We start from the raw sequence: 22,511 nt of genomic DNA, 5'->3' as shown, positions 1-22,511 counted from the left end.
TCTCTGGCCTGGAATGCCCTCCCTCCTCAAATCTGCCAGACAATCGCTCTCCCCCCCTCAAAGGCTTCCTGAAGGTAGATCTCCTCCAGGAGGGCTTCCCAAACTAAGCCCCACTTCATTCTCCAATGTGGCTCAGTTTCCGTGGGGAGCACTGTCCTCTATCAGATCCTCTGCCACCAGGTGCCCTGGCTCCCAGAACACCAGGCCCCCTGGGTCATCGAGTTACCACGAGCTGGAGTGTATCAGAGTGCTTGTGGGACACTTTACATGGAGTGGGTGTCTGTGCGTGTGTGTGACACAGTGGTGTAGACATCTCTCTACTCTCTCTCTACTCTCTCTCTACTCTCAGTAGGTGAGCCCTACCGAGAGCTCACCTCCTCCAAGAGGCCTTCCCAGACTGAGCTTCCCCTTTTCCTTCTGCTCCCTCTGTTGCCTCTCTGCCCCCCTTCACCTTCCCTCAGCTAAGCCCCCTTTGCCCCTCACCCCTTTCCCTCTGCTCTGTAGGCAAGTCACTTAACTTCTTTGTGCCTCAGTTACCTCATCTGTAAAATGGGGATTAAATGTGAGCCTCACATGGGACAACCTGATTATCCTGTATCTACCCCAGTGCTTAGAACAGTGCTCTGCACATAGTAAGCGCTTAACAAATACCAACATTCTTCTCCCCCTTTCTCTTCCCCTCCCCTCAGCACTGTGCTCGTCCGCTCATTTGTATATATTTTTATTACCCTATTTATTTTGTTAATGAGATGTACATCCCCTTGATTCTATTTATTGCTATTGTTTTTGTCTGTCTCCCCTGATTAGACTGTAAGCCCGTCAGTGGGCAGGGATTGTCTCTATCTGTTGCCGAATTGTACATTCCAAGTGCTTAGTACAGTGCTCTGCACATAGTAAGTGCTCAATAAATACTATTAAATGAAAATGAAATCTCCCACTCCCTTCTGTGTCACCCCGACTTGCTCCCTTTGCTCTCCCTCCCTCTCCCTGCCCCACAGCACTTATGTATATATCTGTAATTTTATTTATTTATATTGAGGTCTGGTTACTTGTATTGATGTCTGTCTCCCCGATTCTAGACTCTGAGCTTGTTATGAGCAGGGACTGTCTCGCTTTATTGTTGTATTGTACTTTCCCAAGCGCTTAGTACAGTGCTCTGCACACACTAAGTGCTCAATAAATACGACTGAATGAATGACTGAATGAATGAGTGTTGGATGGACCAAGTAGGAGAAGAGATGAAGCCCCAGTCTTTGACTCAAGCCCAGGGCAATCTATGTGTATGAAATCTTGGACGTTCCAGTTGGAAATATTTTTTAGTTTCCCCCTGGTATTGTATCTCTTGGGTCTCAAGGAAGAGTAATTTCCCTGAAAGTAAACCGACATTATTACGTAGAGCTAGTCTTCTTTTCAAAGATGATGCTGATGGAAAGATCCTACCCCTGTGTGCAAGTGTGGTTGAAAAGAATGATGTGTGACAGGCACGCCCTTCTAAACTGTTTGTCCCAAAAGCGAGATCCTTGCTGTGCTGATGGTTTTGTCCTACAAAGAGAATGAATGTCTTTGTTTCAGAGCCTGCCTTTCAGCGTCCTAGTCTCGCAAAGCCTTTGATTGCTGCCCACCCGGCTGGCCTGTCTATCGTAGCAGTGTTCCGAGAATCGACCTCTACGACGATACATCCGAGATTACGATTCGCCATGACTTGAGGTCATTTATTCTGCCGTCACGGCTTGCAAGTGTTCCCTTTCAAGGGCCCACTGGGTTCCACCATCAACTCCCCCGGCCTCTTAGGGTTAGCAGCTTCTGGCTTTTGTAATAAAAGTCCAGGTACAATGGCTGGAATGTGGGAAGTCCTGACTTTCCACATATTCACTCTACCGCTGGCATCCACTTTAATCCATGATGGAAGTCTTCATGTGGCTTCCCATGTTAAACACAAAAGACTAAGGCCATCGAGCTGGTGAACAAATATTGATCAGCGCTCTCACATTTCCCAGCAACAAGTCAAAGAATATTACCTAATGAGCCAGATTCTCCCCAAGGCCCAAGTACCACCTTCCCGATAATAAATTACATGCTTGGGAGAGCAACAATAATGCTTTAAATGCCCCCCTAGTGGCCTGAAGAATTGATGCCCTGTCCTCAGGGCTATAAAGCCTAAAATGTACAAGCTACTCAGAAACCTGAAGGTAAACAATGGAATTTTATAGAAACCTCTGTTGGTGCTATATAACATTATGGGGATCAGAATCCAATTAGTTTGTACAGAAACTTTAGGGAAAGCAGTAAAAGTAGGTTTAAATACATTTTTGTTTATAAAATCAAAACCGCATAGGGAAGAAAATCTAGAGTGGACCTTCGAACTTTAGGAAAAATTTTTCAATTGCACTGCCTGACAAAAGTGCAAGTAATAATGAAAGATATTAAAACACAACTTCAGCTTCATAAAGCAAAGAAGTTACAAGAATACATGTACCTAAGGATTTGTATAACTTGTTATCTTGGGTACCCAGCAACAAAGCTTATTTGTTTAAGCCAAGGTGGTCAAGTTTCATGAACTGAAGAGCCACGAACCAAAAACACAACATGGCCGAGATCTGCAGATTGAAAAATAAAGAATTCCTTTAACCAGAACAGCAAGCAGGCACTCTGAGACGGTGGGGGCAGTGAGTAATGGACAAGCGCTGGGGAAGAAATACGATAATCAGGTCAGGCACAGTCCCTGTTCCACACGAGTCTCACACCCTAAGAGGGAGGGAGAATGTGTTTTACAGGTGAAGAAACTGAGGGACAGAGATGTTAAATGCCTTAACCAAGGTCATTTACCTTCAAGTAGCACTCTTCCAGACTAGACCACTTTAGCAAATGGTCCATTCCAGAACCCATATAGCTCTATAATAATAATAATTATGGTATTTGTTAAGTACTTACCATGTGCCAGGCACTGTTCTAAGCGCTGGGGTAGATACAAGGTAATCAGGTTGTCCCACATGGGGCTCACAGTGGGCAGGGATTGTCACTGTTTATCATTGTAGTGTTCTTTCCCAAGTGCTTAGTACAGTGCTGTGCACACAGTAAGCGTTTAATAAATACGATTGAATGAATGAGTTGAATGAATGAAGCCTCTGAATGGAAGCCTTCACCGGAAGCAACGGATGCCCCGCAAGTGTTTGGGACAGTGCTCTGCATACAGTAAGCTCTCAATACGTACGATTGAATGAATGAATCAAAGGAACCACCACATTAAGCAACTATTGCTGTTGACAACCTTGCCTGTAATTCCTAAATTTCTCTGACTGCCATGCCCCCTCAATCCGTCCCTTTAATCAGCCTATCCCTGTCTTTCCTCCCCAGCACCCCTGCCCCCCTGCATCAACCCCTCCCCACACTTGGTGGTGCTACCTCCCGGACCTCCACCTTGTCTTTCTTTCCCAGCGCAGTGCTTCATCCTCTCCCCACACACTGGCCCCCCCAGCTTACTCCCATCCAACCGCTTCCCACCCCTTACCATCCCCTCCTCCGGCGACATCCTCTCATAGCCTCAGCCAGGTTAGGCTTGTGGACCGCAGGCTCCATCATGGGAAAACTTCCTTTTATCTTTGATCTGTTCCTGACCCAGTCACTGCTCCTCCTCGCCATCGGCGAAACCTGGCTCTCCCCGCGATGACATGTTTCTTCTCCCACTCCCTCTACGGGGACCTCATCTTCTCCCACTCCCCGAGGTACACTGGGTAAGGGTTCCTCCTTGTTCCCCAGTGCCACTTTCACACCACCCACCCTCCCCAATCCATCTCTTTCCCTTCTTTTGAAGCCCAAATCATCTTCTTTGACCACTCACTCCGATTACTAGTCCTGGTCAACTACCACTCCTCAGGGCCCACCTCCAACTTTCTGAACCATTTTGATCCCTTTCTTACATTCCTTCTCTATCTCTACACTGATCTTTGGGTACTTCACTATCCATGTGGATGTCCCCAGTGACCTTTCCAATGTCCACCTCCTATCACTTCTCAAGTCCACTGACTTCCTGCTCTACCCCACATTGCCCATCCATCAATTTGGATACAAATTCAATCTCATCATCTCCAGCCACTATATAATCTCTATCCTCACCAATTCCGAAGTCTTCCTATCTTGCCACAGCCTCCTTACCCGCCTTCTCTCCCACATACCCCCACTGCAATTCTGTCCTGTCCCCCTACAGAGACCTCTGATCTTTTGACGCCATCCAATTTTCTGAAGTCACCATGCCCCATTTTGTCTCAAGCAATCAATCGTAGTTATTGAGCACCTATTATAATAATGTTGGTATTTGTTAAGTGCTTACTATGTGCAGAGCACCGTTCTAAGCGCTGGGGGAGATCCAGGCTCATCGGGTTGTCCCACGTGAGGCTCACAGTTAATCCCCATTTTACAGATGAGGTAACTGAGGCACAGAGAAGTGAAGTGACTTGCCCACAGTCACACAGCGGACAAGTGGCAGAGCCAGAATTCGAACCCATGACCTCTGACTCCCAAGCCTGGGCTCTTTCCACTGAGCCACGCTGTTTAGAGCACCATACTAGACACATGGGAGAGTACAACATAAAAATGCAACAGATATTCCCTATCCACCATGGGCTTACAGTCTAGTCTCCATATCCAAACTATCTTCCCTAGTTGCACAAACTGACACCCTCAGTAATATTCTCTTTACTGAACTCAAATCAGTCACTCTCCCAGCCTTTCACCAATCTTGTACCACTAACCCACAGCTCTGGATCACCTCCACGGTGTGCTTTCTTTGCTCCTAGGTGTGAGCTGAAGAAAACTGCTGGTTGAAATCCTAGATATGAGGCTGACTTTGTCCATCTCAACTTCATCCTCACCGTTTTCTCTTGACAGCAACATTATTTCTCCATCCTTATTGGCTCCCATGCCCACTGCCCTTGCTAATTGTTTTAGATATTTTAAGTCTCTCCTCAAGCCTCCTATCCCCCTTTATTCCCCATCTCTTGTTCCTAATAACTTGGCCACATACTTTACTGATAAAATTTAAACCATCAGGCATGATCTCCCTGAAACCTCCCCTGCTCCTCTCCAGTCCCTACCTCCTCCTACTCTTTCTCCTGCCCTACTCCTTTATATTCCCACCCAAACCTGACCCCCGCCCGACTTTCCTATCACTGTAAGCAGCACCACTATCCTCCCTGTCTCACAAGCCCATAACCTTGGGGTGATCCTCCAATAATCTCTCTCATTCAACCCACATATTGAATCTGTCACCAAATCTTGTCCAGTTGACCCTTCAGAACATTGCTAAAATCTACTCTTCCCTTTCCACCGAAACTACTACCGTTTTAATCCAAGTGCTTATCCTATTCTGCCTTGACTACTGCATTAACCTTCTTGCTGACCTCCTTGCCTCCTGTCTCCCCACTCCAGTCCTACTTCACTCTGATACCAGATCATTTTTCTACAAAAATGTTCAGGCCACGTTTCCCCACTCCTCAAGAAACTCTAATGATTCCCATCCGCCTCCACATCAAACAAAAACTCCTGACCCACTGGCTTTAAAGCACTCAGGCACCTTGCCATCACCTATCTTACCTCGATTTCCTACTACAACCCAAACCACACAGTTCACTCCTCTAATGCCAACCTACCTCAGTCTTGCCTATCTTGCCACCGACCTCTCGCCCACATCCTGCCTCAGGCTGGAACTCCTTCTCTCTCTGTATTCGACAGACTATCACTCTCCCCATATTCAAAGCCTTATTGAAGGCACATCTCCACTATCTCTCCCCCTTATTTCTCCTTGACCCCCTGTAATCTGGCTTCTACCCTCTTCACTCCACCGAAACTCTCATCTCTAAAATCACCTTCTTCACCAAATTAAAAGGCTTCTACTCCAACCTAAAACTTCTCAATCTCTCGGATACCTTCGATATTATGGACCACCCCCTTCTCTTGGAAACATTAACTAATCCCTGATTCTCCAACACTGTCCTCTCCTGGTTCTCCTCCTGTTTCTCTGGCCTCTCATTCTCAATCTCTTTCACAGGCTTTTAATCTGCTTTCCACCCTCTAACTGGGGGAGCCTTACAAAGATCAGTTCAAAGTCCCTTCTACTTTCCATCTACACCCATTCCCTTGGAGGATTCATTTGCTCTCTGGCTTCAACTGCCATTTCTGTCCAGATGAGTCCCAAATTTACATCTCCACTCCAGCCTATCTCCTTCTCTGCAGTCTTGTATTTTCTCCTGTCTTCAGAACACCTGTACTTGGATGTTCTGCCGCATGCTTAATTTGCTTATGTAACATAAATCTAATCACTAATAATAACAACGATGATAATGATTGTGGTAATAACTGTGACAATTGTTACCATGTGCCAAGCACTCTATTAAGCGCTGGGGTAGATAAAAGATTATCAGGTCCCACATGGGGTTCACAATGTAAGAAGGAGTGAGAATGGGTATTAGATAGATTTACAGATTAAAGAAGAGGTCCAGAGAAGTGGAGAGACTGGCCCAGGATAGACACAGCAGATAAGTGGCAGAGGTGGGATTAGAACCCAGGTCCTCTGACTCCCAAACCCATGCTCTTTCCTCTAGGCCATGCTACCTTTCTTGCCCCAAGCCTTTAATTACATCCTACCTCTGGCCTGGAACTCCCTCACCCTTCATACCTGACAGGCTATCAGTCCCCACAGTTTCACAGCCTATGAAAATTTCTTCTCCTCCAAGAGGCCTCATTTCCCCTAGTCCCTCTCCCTTCTGCATCTTCTCCCTTTCCCATCCCACACGCTTATGTACATATCTGCTATTTATTTCATTGTCTGTCTCCCTTTCTAGAGGGCAAACACCTTGTGGCCAGGGAACATGTCTCCCAACTCTGTTATACTGTAGCCACCCAAGCACTTAGTGCAGTCTCTGCTCACGGTAAGCCCTCAACAGATAGTACTGATGGATTGATTTCTCTGTCACAGTATTGCAATATCTTCAGTCAACGAATCAGTGGTATCAATTGAGCACTTACTAGGTGTAGATCAATGTATTAGGGTGCAGTAGAGCTGGTAGACACAATACCTACCTGCAAGGATTTGACAATCAAGGGGAGGAGCTCAACACAAGTGCCTCTAAAGACTCCAGCCTACCCTTCCAGCTGGCCAAGCTACTGTGGCTCTAGTGAGAGAGAAACAATGCTCGAAATTCTGCAGCAGGCTAAAGTGGCTTAAAAAGACAGTAGTAAGTAGCGCTGTTTTACATCCTCTTGATTTGCACCGGACTCTAAACCAACGAGTAGCCTCTTGCTCCGCCTTATCCCTAACTGCATTATGAAAACAAAGAGGTGTAGATATGGTGATTTTGATTAGAAACACACTGAGGCAGATTATATGCTAATTAGTCGCCCTATCCTACCTGTCATAGTCCAAGCAGTTTTTATTCTGTCATGCTACTCCACCAATGTTTGGCAATAATTTACACTCCTCCGTTTCCCAGGAGAGACACTTTCTCTGCTGCTGCTGCTATTGCTGACTGGCTGGGGGTTCTCCCTACCAGATGGCCAGAGTCGTCATCATCGTCATCATCATCAGTGGTATTTATTGAGAGCTTATTATGTGCAGAAAGCTGACCCTCAAAAGGTTTAGCTAACCCCAGAGTAAGGTGAGAATGCACCTGCCTGTTTTTGAGGTGAACTAAGTTTTAGTTTTCATGATTTGGAAGAATACTCTCAACTCACTGCTACGAAAATCTGGTTGCCTAGAGGAAATCACTCTACAATATTTAGATTCAGTGTGGGAAAGTGCAACGCTCGGCCTCCTTGTAGGTTTGGGTAACTGGAAAAAGCCGTATCAGGAGAGTGGAAGGAGGGAGAGGGCACTGGGCAAGACTGCATCACCTTTGCTAGCTATCTTTTCTTTTTAATAGTATCTGTTAAGTGTTTACTATGTGCCAGGCACTGTACTAAGCACTGGGATAGATACAAGCTAATCATTTTGGATACAGTCCACAATTTACCGGGGGTTCCCAGCCTGAATCTCCATTTTATAGATGTGGTAACTGAGGCACAGGGAAGTGAATTGTCCAAGGTCATACAGCAGACAAGTGGTGGAGTCAGGATTAGAATCCAGGTCTTCCTGAGTCCCAGGCCTGTGCTCTATCCACTAGGCCCCACTGCTTCTATCTGGTTCATTGCTCTGGGCAGAAGGGATGTCTGTTGCTGCTGCTGGTGCACTGAGGGCTGGTCTCTGGATCTCCAGAAATTCCGGTGGGTTGCCCTACTCATGGCTTCCCCAGGACCAGAGGGAAGAAGGACTCATCAGCAGCAATCCCCTGGCCGGGAGCGTGGAGAAATACAGAGGGGAGCAGAGAGGCCTTTTCCTCTTGTCACTTATTGGCTACTCTCAGTTTGTTCTACGAAAGGAAATCACTTGGGTGGATGTGGAAGTGTCTCTTTCAGATGAGTCATTAGTATGGAAGGAGTGTTTGTCTGACTGTGACTCTCTTTCAAATCTTGGCCCACTGTCCTCCTGTCAATTGAAGCCCCCACCTCCCACTAATGGTATAACTGTAATTTTAGAAACAGTCGTACTTATTTTCCTTTCTTTCCCTTTTCTTCTATTTCATCATAAATGGTTAGCTTGATCATACTTTTTCAAATAATTTACTAGTACCTCGTAGCTTCTTGAAATTATAGTCAGGATAGGAATATATAATAACAATAGTAATTGTGGTTCTTGTTAAGTGCTTACCCTGTGCCAAGCCCTGTTCTAAGCCCAGGGATAGATACAAGTTCATCAGGTTGGACACAGGCCCTGTCCCACATGGGGCTCACACTCTTAATCCCCATATTACAGATGAGGTAACTGAGGTCCAGAGAAGTGAAGTGACTTGCCCAAGGTCACACAGGAGACATGTGGTTGAGCCAGAATTAGAACCCAGGTTCTTCTGACTCCCAGGCCCCATGCTCTATCTACTAGGCCACGCTGCTTCTCCACAAGTGGCTCATTTACAGGACATGACAGATATAATTACTCTTTGGGTGGAACCTAAAAAGGAGAAAATTCAAAGAAGCCTAGGCAGTCTCATGGCTAGCAAGGTTAAACACATTTCTGGTATCTTCAGAGTTCAACTGCGACTTGAGGTGACATTATCTTCTCAGTGTGGAAGAAAGAAGAGAAGACCAACAGGTGATGTTGTTAATTTTCCAAAACTCTCATGACAACCAAGTTTCAGCTGTATGCTTACTATATATAAGATTAATAATCACGGAAGGGAAAAGATATCTTTTTTTTTTACTAACTCGATGGAAATCATAGAATTTTCTCAAATTCTTAGGATTATTAATGGAGTTGATTTTTCACAAGAATTTCTTGGGGGGCAGTTCATTAAGGAAAGTTTGGAAAGGGAATCCACAGCAGTGATGGAAGGAAGAGTGAACAAACCTTAGTACAACGTGATTCAAAGTAATAGTTTGGAATGTGAATGTTTTGTTACTTAACCTGAGTGTGAACTTTTAACATAAATTCTTCACAAATTTTAGCTCTGATTCAGCATAGTTCTGTGTCTAATAACCTATGCAACTGCAAGATTGTCACATTTTTTTATAATTACTAGAATATGGATAGAATGAAATAAATTCTTCAGGGTGACTTTTGGGTGATTGATATTTGGTAGCCAGTTTTAAATTTGATCTTTTTTTTTTTACATGACAATTTCTTTAGAGAACCTGTGAAACTCTCAATACTACACATACACTAATTGATCTTATGAACTAATGCAATTCACAAAATTTTTTCCCATAAATTGTTGGAATGATACTACACATTAAGTAGCCTATCTAATTGAGACAGATACAAAGAATACTGCAATTCCAAATTATATGGAATTAGAAATATATCATTTCCTCTTATTTGCCCATGATAAAATAGTCTCTATAAAAGAATAATAAAAATAATTTTGTATTTTAAGAAATTTAGTTATTTTCAATGAAGCTACATTTTTTCAATGTATTCTTATACTTCAGGCAAACTTTGCCTCAAAGATAATTGACAAAGAATTTTATGTGAATGACTATGAATGACTACCTCACATAAAATGAGGTCACTGACATTTCCTCTAAATTTTTCCTCTCTCTCATCCTCTTTTCTGATGAATCTTTTGGAAGTCATTCTTCTTGCCAATTCCTTCATAAAACTGGTAAGTCATTTTTTTTATTTCCCTCACCCTACATTCATGCAGAAGGTATGAGGATATCTTCTCTCTTTCTCTCTCTTTCCCCCCACCCCCCAGGCTCTGCAAACGCCACCCCACACTCCCTCCCCCACCAAGGTGGGAAGCCTGTACCAGAATTCTTGTCATTTTAGATTCACTATTTTTCAAAATAATATTTCCCAAAGCTCTAAAAAAATTCTAAAGAAGTGAGCCAATTTTCATAAATGTAATCTTTTCCTAGGTCATAAACAGAAATCTCAGAAACAGAACAACCAGCCTGGGCCAGGAGATGAGGTTTGCTAGCATTAGGCAAACTTTGATTTCACAGGGCCAAGACCAGGAGAGAAGCAAGACAAGATGTTTAGAAGCAGAAATATCTTTGATTCCAGTCATCCCATTCCTTTAGTGATCCTCTTCCCAGATCAAACCTGTGAGTCTTTGGCTCTGAACTTTGAAGCTGATCCAGGCAGGAGCTGGGTTAAGTAGTGGCAACTACTTTTGCCCAACACCTTCACTTCTGGGTTGAGGAAAGAGCCAGAAGAGCCTCTCGGGTCTATATACTTGGGGGTTCTGCCACTTACAGGGAAAGCGGGATAAGATATATTAGCATTTTTAAACTGGCAATTCAGGGAATCAGAGAACCGGCTTCTAATCCCTGATTTGTCACTGGCTGGCTGTCAAAACTTGGGCAAGTCATTCTGTTGCCCAGATCATTCTTCTACAAAAACATTCAGTCCATGGTTCCCCACTCCTCCAGTGGTTGCTCATCTATCAGTGCATCAAACAGAAACTCCTTGCCATCAGATTTAAAGCACTCAATCAGCTTGCCCCCTCTTACCTCACTGCTGTCCTACTACAATCCAACCCGTACAATTTGATCTTCTAAAGCTAACCTACTTACTGTACCTCGATCTTATCTACCCACTCATCTCTTGATTATATCCTGACTCTGGCCTGCAATGCCCTCCCTCTCCAAATCTGACAATTACTCTCCCCTCCTTCAAAGGCTTATTGAAGACACAACTCCTTCAAGAGGCCTTCCCTGACTGAGACCTCATTACCTTTTCTCCCATTCCCTTCTGTGTCACCCTGACTTGTTCCCTTTAGTCTGCAGCCCCCTCCTTGCGCCGGTATGGACCGGACTGGGGAGAGACAGGAGACACAGAGCTCAGAAAGGAGGCTGATACAGTAATCAAGGCAGGATAGAATAAGTGCTTGGATTAATATGGTAGCAGTTTAGATGGAGAGGAAAGGGCGGATTTTAGCGATGTTGTGAAGACTGAACTGACATGGTTAGTGATAAATTGAATATGGGTTGAATGAGAGGAAGGAGTCAAGGATAATGCCAAGGTGACAGGTTTGTGAGACAGGAAGGATGGTGTATGTATATATGCATATATCTATAATTCTATTTATTTATATTAATATCTGTTTACTTGTTTTGATGTCTGCCTCCCCACCTCTAGATTGTAAACCCATTGTGGGCAGGGACTGTCTCTCTTTATTGCTGTACTATACTTTCCAATGATTAGTACAGTGCTCTGCACACAGTAAGTGCTCAATAAATATGACTGAATAAATGGATGAATGGTGCTGTCTATAGTACTGGGAAAGTCAAGGGAAGGACAGGGTTGGGGTACTATGATAAGGTCTTTTGTTTTGGACATGTTAAGTCTGAGGTGATGGCAGGACTTCCAAGTAGCGGTGTCTTGAAGGCAGGAGGAAATGCGAGACTGCACAAAGGGAGAGAGATGAGGGTAGCTGGAGATGTAGAATTGGGTATCATCTGCATAGAGATGGCAGTTGAAGCCACTCATTCATTCAATCGTATTCATTTATGACCATATATGAATTGTGGTATTTGGTAAGTGCTTACTATGTGCCAAGCACTGCTCTGAGTGCTGGGGTTGATACAAAGTAATCAGGTTGAACACAGTTCTTGTCCCTCATGAGGCTCACAATCTTGATCCCCATTTTACAGATGAGGTAACTGCGGCACAGAGAAGTTAAGTGACTTGCCCAAGGTCACACAGCAGATAGGTGGCAGAGACGGGATTAGAACCCTAAACCTATGACTTCCAGGCCCATGCTACTTCCACTAAGCCATGCTGCTTACTGTGAGCAAAGCACTGTACTAAGTGCTTTGGAGAGTACAATACAACAACAAATAGACACATTTCCTGCCCACAGTGAGTCTCACAGTCTGGAGAGTGAATGAGTTCTCCAAGGGAGTGGGTGTAGATGGAGACTAGAAGGGGACCCAGAACTGAACCTTGAGGGACTCCCACAGTTAGAGGGTGGGAGGCAGAGGAGAAGCCTGCTAACGTGACTGAGAATGAGCAGAGAGATAGGAGGAGAACCAGGAGAGGACAGTGTCCCTGAAGCCAAGGTTGGATATTGTTTCCAGGAGAAGAGGGTGGTCAACAGTGTCAATGGCAGGTGAGAGGTCGAGGAGGATTAGGATGGAGTAGAGGCCATTGGATTTGGCAAGTAGGAGATAATAATAATAATAATGATAATTATAATGATGGCAAATTTGTTAAGTGCTTATTCTAAGCACAGGGGTAGATACAAGGTAATCAGGTTGTCTCACATAAGGCTCACAGTCTTAATCCCCATTTTACAGATGAGGTAACTGAGGCACAGAGAAGTTGAGTGACTTGCAAGAGGTCACACAGCAGACAAGGGGCGGAGCCAGGATTAGAACCCATGGCGTTCTCAGTCCTAGACCTGTGCTTGGGACCTTAGAGAGGGAGGTTTTTGTGAAGTGAAGGGGATGGAAGCCAGATTGGAGGGGTTCAAGGAGAAAATCAGAGGACAGGAATCAAGAGTGAAGTACCTGGAAAGTGGTTTAGGAGGAGAGGAGACATCAAGTTGGGGAACAGTGGAAGACGAGGGCAGAAAGGTACAGTAGAGCCAGATGGTGAGACCCTTGAAGCCACTGGGAAGAACTGTGTATAGATAGATACCTTATACAGACACACACATTCATATGCACTATGTCAGCTTCATTTAAAAGGAAGTTTTAGGATAAAATACTTACCACTGTAGTAGTATTCATTCAATAGCATTTATTGAGCGCTTACTATATGCAGAGCATTGTACTAAGCGATTGGAGTGTAGTATTCAATTCTATACTATACTTGCGTATACTATATTTGGATCATGTTTGTCCTGTGATATTTTAGGAAAAGAATGTTTCTTCCTGACTGATTTTTTTGCATTTAAATGTCAGTTGGCATTGCATAAAACACTGCTATTCACTTTAGGGACTAAAATCAAAGAATCAACATTTAAGGAAACAACTGAAAGAACCCCTAATTTTCACATTTTAGAATCTATGCCTATCAAAACATAAGTTTCAAGTAAATGTGATAATTTTCACTTAAAAAGCATATATGTACATATATATATATAATATGCATACTTTAAAATCACATTTTGTGATATCCTATAAGATTAGGAAGAGAATATTGCACCATTATCAACAACCAGGCCCTTTGTAAATGAAGATAGGTTGAAGTGAAATTATTTGGATAGTATCATATACCACAGAAAGCACAATGATTGAAAAACCTTAACTGTGGATAACAAATCAGGAATGGTTAAAGGATAAGTGATCCCCTCTAAGAAGAGAAAGAATCCCCAAACCAAATCTATGTAAAAAATGAGGTATTAGTTGAAAACTGAAAATACCACGGAAAATACCCAAACTTGTTTTGCTACTTAGTCTCCTTAGAAATCAAAGCTTTGTCTGTCTAGCCTGAATTTATGTTTAGTCTGGGTAAAGTAATCTCTCTTTTGATCTCAGTTTTGCCACACAACATAAATTGCTTTGTAAAGCTTTAACATAATTTAATTCATCAATTGTGGGTCATTTTGCAACAGAAAACAGCATAATTCAAAAATACCAATCGTAATATTTAGTGTACCTTGTGTATTGTATTTCTTTTATATGAAATATTTACCTCTTGTGAAATCTGCATTACTTGTTTCTTTTGATGTTCCAGGTCTTTTACAAGCAAAGAGTTTTGTTTTTCTAACTGAAGCAGTCTTCTTGCCAAGTGGACACTGTGCCAATTAAAGGAGAGAATGAATGCTTGCAAAGTGATCTCTCGGAAACATGCTAAATGCACTTCTAATACTTCTGAATTTTCTTATGCTTTGCTAATAGCCCTGAAATATTCACAGAATAAAGGACTTGCAAAATAATATTTACAGTTGCCTGAATGGAAAAACCAAGACCCAATAACCTTTAAGAATTTTGAAGTAATAACATTAAGCAACCCACAATAACACTACTGCGACATATTGATTAGCACAGTAATTGCTTCTGTCCTTTTCCATAAAAGTGAGATCTAAAGTAATCATATGAGAAAGCTTCAAATAACCACAAGACAGCTTTCCAGAGAGTTATTACTGAAAAGCCTTTCTTACACCTCTTAAACACAATTATACAATTAGATACTAATCGGGCTATTGTTTTGGAAAGACAAAAGGAACTGAAATATTGTAAATGATAATCTTCCCTGACTCTGGAAGAACACTAGATAATTGAGTTTGTTTTTGAAAAAGCAAGCCTTTTTCTTGTGACATCCAGAGGCTATTAACTACCTAAAGACTAGACTCGAGTAATTTGTGCCCTTTTGAAGGCAAGCAAAAATGTATGCAAATAAGAAGGTGAAATTTCTACAGGAAAATGGCCAGTTTTGGGTTGAAGGTCTTCAACAACGGCATTCAACCCCTCTGGCAGTCTGCATTATCGCCCTTTCTTTGCATTATTGACATCAATGTTCAAAATCAACTAGTGGTGTTGCTATTTTGTGTAATTCATTCCATGATATTTCATTAGTAGAATATTTTCATCTCTAAGGGTGTAAATCTTCTGACTCTTTTTCCTAATCTGATCTGAAATGAAATGTTCTTGCAATTGCTTATCAATCAGACAGTGGTATTTATTGAGTGCTTACAGTGTGCAGAACATTTAGGACAGAACAGAATAGAGTTGGTAGATACAATCCATACTTAAAGAGATTACAATCTACTGAACAGATGGACTCTAAAGCAGAATATATGGCTATGTACATAAGTGCTATGTGGCTGGAGATGGGATGAGTATTCAAGTGCTTAAGGCATACTGATTCAAGTGCATAAGCAAATGAAAAGGGTGAAGAACTGAGGTCATTCAGGAAGGATTTCTTGGAGGAAATATGATTTTAGTAGGATTTTGCAGATGGAGATAGTGGTAGTAATAAAAATAATAGTGGTAATAATGATATTTTTAAAATACTCACTCTGTCAAATACTGTTCTAAACTCTGGGTTAGATGCAAGATAATCAGGTCATACATAGTCCCTGTTCCACATGAAGCTCACAGGTTAAGGTGAAGGGAAAACATATATTAAATTCCCATTTTACAGATGAGGGAACTGAAGCAAAGAAGTGAAGTGACTCGCCCAAGGTCAAACAGCAAGCAAGTGGTGGAACTAGGATTAGATTCCAGTTTCCCTGACTCCCCAGACCTAGGCTCTTTTCACTAGGCCATGCTGGCAGTGTCTTGGCTATGAAGGGGAGTTCCACGTCAGAGGAGGATGTGAGCAAGGGGTCAACTGTGAGAGAGACAAGATACAGTATGTAGGTGGTGTTAGAAGAATGAAGTGTACATGTTGAGTTGTAATAGGAGACTGGTGAGGTAAAATACGAGCAGGAGAGTTTACCGAATGCCTTAAAGTGAGGGCAAAGAGTTTCTGTTTGATGTGGAGGTGGATGGGTAACTACTGGAGGTTTTTGAGGAGAGGAGGGACATTGACCAATTTTTTTTTTAAGAAAAATGATCCGGGCAGCAGAGTAAAGTGTGGACTAGAGAATAGAGAGACAGGTGGCAGTGAAGTCAGCGAGGAGGCTGATTCAGTAATCAAGGCAGTTTATGATGAGGGCTTGGATTAACGTGATAGCAGTATTGGTAAAAAACGAGATTGGATTCTAGAGATAGTGTGAAGGTAGAACTAACAGAATTTGGAGACAGACTGAATATGTGGCCTAAATGAGATAAATGGGTAGAGGATAACATAAGTAAACAGTGCTCCTGAAATTAAGGGTATGTGCTAAGACCCCAAAAGACCCCACAAAAGACCCACCCCAAATTCCAACAGCCAGTGTTCAATGCTTTCCATTTACTGTCGAGAACACTACATGAATTTTTTTTTACTTCAATTCACTTCACATTTTTTTAAACTTCCACAAAAGCTTTTGAGCATCTGTATTTTCTTTGAATACTAACAAAAATTTCAGAGACTATAAACTTTGATGGATATAATGTGACTTTTTTAAAACTTCAAAATTAAATTTTTTCTAAAACATCACACTCATTTTCATAAATATACAAAAGTCTGCATCGTAGAAACATCATTACTTCCAAGCTCCATAAGATCATATGATCAGATTCTGAATTAATCTATAAATCTTTATTCAAATTATTGTATGTTGGTTTTAGCTGCTCATCATTATACAAAGGTCTAGGATGTATCACTTCAGGATACCTATCACAATTTGTTCATGATTAAAATAGTAATCTATAGAGAGATCAAAAAAGGAAGTATAGTAATTAGCAATACGGGGCATCTGACATAGATCAAAGGTAGATAAGGAAATAACTTTGGAGAAAAGAGAGGAAAAACAAATCAAACAATCTATCAATAGTATTTACTGAATTTCTACTGTGTGCAAAGCACTGAATTAAATGATTAGGAGAGTACAATGGGGTAAAATTCATTCAATCTTATTTATTGAGCCCTTAAAAGACAGTAGACACTAAAACGTAGTTTCTGACCTCAAGGATTTTCCAATCCAGTGGGGGGAGAAAGACATTCAAATAAAATAAATGTTTCTCCCTCTAGGCCATAAGCTCCCTGTGGACAGGGAATTCTATTGTACTGTACTCTTCCAAGTGCTTATTACAGGGTTTTGTGCACAATAAGTATTCAATAAATACACTGATGGATTCCTTGATTACAAAAGAGAAATAAAATTAAAGGAAAGGAAAATTAAAGGATTAATATATTTCATTCATTCCTTCAATAGCATCTATTGAGCGCTTACTATGTGCAGAGCACTGTAGTAAGTGCTTGGAATGTACATTTCAGCAACAGATAGAGACAATCCCTGCCCAGTGACAGGCTCACAGTCTAATCGGGGGAGACAGACAGCAGAGCAAAACAGAACGAAACAAAAACAAGACAACATTATCATGATAGAATCAAGGAGATATACATCTCATTAACAAAATAAATAGGGTAATAAATAATATATACAAATGAGCACAGTGCTGAGGGGAGGGGCAGAAGGGAGGGAGAGGAGTAGAGGATGGGGTGGGGAGGGGAGGGAAGGGGGAGCAGAGGGAAAGGGGGCTTAGCTGAGGGAGGTGAAGGGGGAAGGGGGAAGAGCAGAGGGTGGAGGGGGAACAAAGGGAAAAAGGGGGAGCTCAGGCTGGGAAGGCCTCTTGGAGGAAGTGAGCTCTCAGTAGGGCTTTGAAGAGGGGAAGAGAGTTAGTTTGGTGGAGGTGAGGAGGGAGGGCATTCCAGGACTGCGGGAGGACGTGGGGCAGGGGTTGTCGGCGGGAGAGGCGTGAATGGGGGACAGTGAGGAGGTGAGTGGCAGAGGAGCGGAATGTACAGCGTGGGCAGTAGAAAGAGAGAAGGGAGTGAGGTTGGAGGGGGCGAGGTGATGAAGAGCTTTCAAGCCAAGCGTGAGGAGTTTTTGTTTTGTGTGGGGGTTGATAGGTATTTGAGCTCCTCGAGGGCAAGGAATATCTGTGTTTTCTATCCTCTAGACTGTTATGGATGGGGAACATGTCTGCTAATTCTGTTGTACTGTACTCCCAGAGGGTCACACCTGAAGAGTTTCCAGTACTCCCAGAGTCCACTAAGGGAGGTAGAGTCAAGCAGAGGCCTGTCCATTCCATTCCTAGCTTGGGCAGTGGCTAGCGAGTGGCAGGCAATCTGCTACAAGTCAAAACTCCCCTGTGCTGGGCAGCAGCCGCACGGGAGAGAGCCGAGGGTGGAGACTCGAGTTTACTGCGTGGAAGGAGGCAATGGTAAACCACTTCTGGATTTTTACCAAAAAAACTCTATGGATCCACTACTGGAACGATTGCTGATGGAGGTGGGGTGTTCTGGGAGAGATGTGTCCAAGGCGTCATTATGGGTCAGAGACGATGGCACAGGACAAGCTTATAGTATGGTGGTCCATATGTAATAAGCGCTCAATAAATATGATCGATCGATTGATTCTACTGGCTCCATCCACTTAGTATAATGTTTTGTGCTTAGAAGGCACTGAACAAATGCCACCAGCTGAGAGTAATACAGGACTGTCCCAATCTACTGTTTTGAAGTAGAAAAAAAAGTCTCAACAGAAATCTAATGGATGAGCAATACAGCATAATCCACAGAGCAGTCTAATCGACTTGTTTTTGGTATTGAAATCTTTGGATCCAACACTTGTCCCCAAGTGTCCAAAGATTACCGCTTGGCAGCCGAGATCCTTGCGACTGGACTACCTAATTCCAATGCTCATTTTTGCACCCCAGGAAAGGAGCAGGAGACCTACCCCTTCCACTCCCTCCCCACCCCCTGGTCTCCCCGCCCCCCAGACTGTAAACTCGCTGTGGCCAGAGAATGTTTATTGTTGTATTGTACTCTCCCCAGCACTTAGAACAGTGCTCCACACACAGTAAGCGCTCAATAAACATGAATGAATGAATAGTCAAACACGACTCCTATCCTTGGAACCTCTCCCTCTGTTGCAGTCTTCATTTTTCTGGGTAGCTGCCAGCAAATAGAAGCCAAATGGTACCTAAAACACTGTCTACTTGACTGGCGGATGAGTAAAGCAGAAAAGGGAAAGGGGAAAAGTGGATGCAGGGTAGCTGGAGGAGTGGGTGAAGTTTGACAATAAAGATACCCTAGGGAGAAGAAAGCTATTTTAAGGAGTCCCTTGAATGTCTCCACTACGTGCCTTAAAGCAACAATTATAAGCCTGATATAATAATGCAGCCTTCTCTTCTCTTCAGAAATTGGTGCTCCTACATGTATTTCACCATTCATTATGTGAATTGGACACACTTGAGATAAGAGGGTATAATGCTGTGCTTAAAGTCACTATTCCTCAACGATACGGTCATTGACACTAGACCACTTTGAACGAACTGCTGTTCGGAGACACACGCACACACACAAAAAAACCACTTTCAATCTAATGATACAATTAAGTGGGTGCCCAGCAGGCTATAAGATTGTAACTTAACAAAGGTTCTCTGTACAAGAGAGGACCTCCTCCTCCATGGAACTCTCCCCTCACATGCGTTAGACCACGGCTTCGATGCTCTCCTAACTCACCCCTGCCTCCTCTGGGAGGTGATACCCTGCTAAACTCCACCCTTCCGGATTTCTGCCAAACAGCTGCCCTGAGCAATTACGCATATCATCAAAAAATGCATTTATACTTATCGATCTATACATCCATCGATGCTTCAGTTCTCAGTAACTGTAATAATCACACAGTGAGCTCTCAGTAAATACAATAATAATAAGAAGAAGAAGCAAAAGGATTATCTTATAATACTAATAACTATGGTATTTGTTAAGCGCTTACTATGTGCGGGTACTGTTCTAAGCACTGGGATGGATAAAAGCGAAGAAGATTGGACATAGTCCCTGTCCCACATGGGGCTCACAGTCTCGACCCCCATTCTGCAGAGGAGGTCAGTCTCGCCCATTAGCACCTTGAGGTCCGGGGCTGTATTTCTTACTTAACCGACGATGACAGTGGTGATGTTGATGAGAAGCAGCGTAGCCTAGTGGAGAGAGCACGGGCTTGGGAGTCGGGGAATCTGGACTCTAATTCGGGATCCACCTCCTGCCTGCTGTGTGACTCTGAGAAAGTCATTGAACTTCCTTGTTTTGTAATAATAAGAATTATGGTATTTGTTAAGCGCTTACTATGTGTCAGGCACCGTTCTAAGTGCTGGGGTGGATACGAGCAAATCAGGTTATCAGGTTGCCCCACGTAGGGCTCACTGTCTTAATCCCCCATTTTACAGATGAGATAACTGAGGCACCAAGAGGTTTAGTGACTTTCCCAAAGTCACACAGCTGACAAGTGGTGGAGCCGGGATTCAGAACTGCAACCTCTGACTCCCAAGCCCGTGCTCTTTCCACTAAGTCAAGCTGTTTCTCACAGAAGTGAAATGACTTGCCTGAGGTCACATAGCAGACTCTCCCAAGTGCTTAGTACATTGCTCTGCACACAGTAAGTGCTCAATGAATATGATTGATCGATAGTGCCTTGGTTTCCTCATTTATAAAATGGATATTAAATACTTGTTCTCCCTTGCCCTTGGACTGTGAGCCCTTTGTGGGGTGGGAACTGTGTCCAATCTGCTTACACTGGAATAATAATTATGGTATTTCTTAAGTGCTTACTATGTACCAAGCACTATCTAAGCGTTGGGGTAGATATAAGGTAACTGAGTTGTTCCACGTGGGGCTCGCGGTCTTTATCTTCATTTTGCAGATGAGGTAACTGAGGCACAGAGAAGTTAAGTGGCTTATCGAAGGTCACACAGCAGACAAGCGGTGGAGCTGGGATTAGAACCCATATCCTCTGACTCTCTAATAATGATGGTATTTGTTCAGAACTTGCTATGTGCCAAGCACCCCAGCACTTAGCACAGAGAAGCAGCGTGGCTCAGTGGAAAGAGCCCAGGCTTGGGAGTCAGAGGTCATGAGTTCGAATCCCAGCTCTGCCACTTGTCAGCTATGTGACTGTGGGCAAGTCACTTCACTTCTCTGTGCCTCAGTTACCTCATCTGTAAAATGGGGATTAACTGTGAGCCTCACATGGGACATCCTGATTATCCTGTATCTACCCCAGTGCTTAGAACAGTGCTCGGCACATAGTAAGCACTTAACAAACAAATAGTTAGCATAGTGCTTGGCATAGATTAAGCACTTAAAAATCCTGCAGTTACGATGATGATCAATCAAGTCAAGGTACTTATTGGGTGCTTAATGGGTGCAGAGCACTGGACTAAGCCCTTAGATGCTGCTGATAGCGTTGTTTAGACAGGAGAAGAGAAAATTACGCTTGCCCCTAAAGAAGCTATGTGGTCTGCTCCTCACTTCCATCTTACCCCACGAGTCCAGATGAAAAGCGTGGATTATACAGAGAGGGAACCTTCCGTCTCCCCCGATTAGACTGTAAGCCCGTCAAACGGCAGGGACTGTCTCTATCTGTTGCCGACTTGTTCATTCCAAGTGCTTAGTACAGTGCTCTGCACATAGTAAGTGCTCAATAAATACTACTGAATGAATGAATGAACCTTGTGGAAATCACAGAAACAAACTACGCTTCATGCTGCCTTGATGAAATAGTTCCCCGGTGGGGGCATATGCCCTGCCACATATATGCCACACAACAATTATTGATGAGAGCCAAATTCTCCCCTCAACAGCCTAAACTCTTGAGGCTGTGGATTTTGTGGATTTGCAACAGACGGTTCTTCCCCTAAGTAGCAGAGAGAAACAATTTCAATAAGTGTGAATGACAGAGTGAGTGCGTTTTAAAGTAGCCTCTAAGCTGAAAATAGTCCGGAAGCCTGTAATCATTCGCAGTTCGATCGCCTGTATTTGAATGAGGTCTTATTCAGGGCCCTCATCAAATGCCATCCTTGATGGAAATCATCGAGGCCTAGTGAGAAACAGCATGGCCTAATGGATAGACGAATAGAGCTGGGAGAGCTCCACCACTTGTCTGCTGTGTGATCTTGGGTGAATCACTTAACATCTCTGTGCCTCAGTGACCTCATCTGGAAAATGGAGATTAATACTGTGAGCCCCATGTAGGACACGGACCTTGTCCAACCTGAATAGCTTGTACTTATCCCAGTGCTTAACAAATGCATTAAAATAATGGACAATATTTAAAAGGAATGTACTTTTGGCCTGAGGTGCCATCTTAACCCTATTTTGATCAAAATATTGCTAATCAGAACCGTTTCAAGGAAATGACAATGCCCAAGAGGGAGATCACTAAAGAAACTCTAATCTAAGGAAATGCTCAAAATCTACATTCTGGGACAAGACATTATGTGAAGAGAGTAAATCACCATGCAGGTGCTGACTTGTAGGAACAGTGCTACCTCTTCTCCTTCCCGTTTTCTTTCCTTTTTTTACACAGCTACCTACAGTATGAAAGCTTCAAGTTGACTCTCATTTTTTCAAAATTAATACGAAAATGAAAATAGCAGACCCA

The 22,511-nt window shown here is 43.1% G+C and overlaps 1 protein-coding gene across 5 annotated transcripts in view; it reads right to left on the bottom strand.

Annotated features, from left to right (window-relative positions):
* Positions 1 to 22,511, bottom strand: part of PIBF1 (progesterone immunomodulatory binding factor 1) — a 280,353-nt gene that overhangs the window by 69,009 nt on the left and 188,833 nt on the right. For 4 of the 5 annotated variants that reach the window (XR_003756003.2, XM_029055543.2, XM_039911203.1 and 1 more), the window contains exon 14: positions 14,168 to 14,270. Coding sequence is in view for 4 of the 5 variants with exons in the window: in XM_029055543.2 (XP_028911376.1) it covers positions 14,168 to 14,270 (103 nt within the window). In the remaining variant the exon portion in view is untranslated. Of the gene's footprint in view, positions 1 to 2,476; positions 2,598 to 14,167; positions 14,271 to 22,511 lie in introns of all 5 variants that reach the window. The other variant, XM_029055569.2, reaches the window with a different exon arrangement.

The sequence above is a fragment of the Ornithorhynchus anatinus genome, chromosome 2 (genome assembly GCF_004115215.2).
Source record: "Ornithorhynchus anatinus isolate Pmale09 chromosome 2, mOrnAna1.pri.v4, whole genome shotgun sequence".
Classification (NCBI taxonomy): Eukaryota; Metazoa; Chordata; class Mammalia; order Monotremata; family Ornithorhynchidae; genus Ornithorhynchus; species Ornithorhynchus anatinus.
The sequence above is the reverse complement of the archived record's forward strand: the minus strand, read 5'-3'. Positions and strand labels throughout refer to the sequence as shown.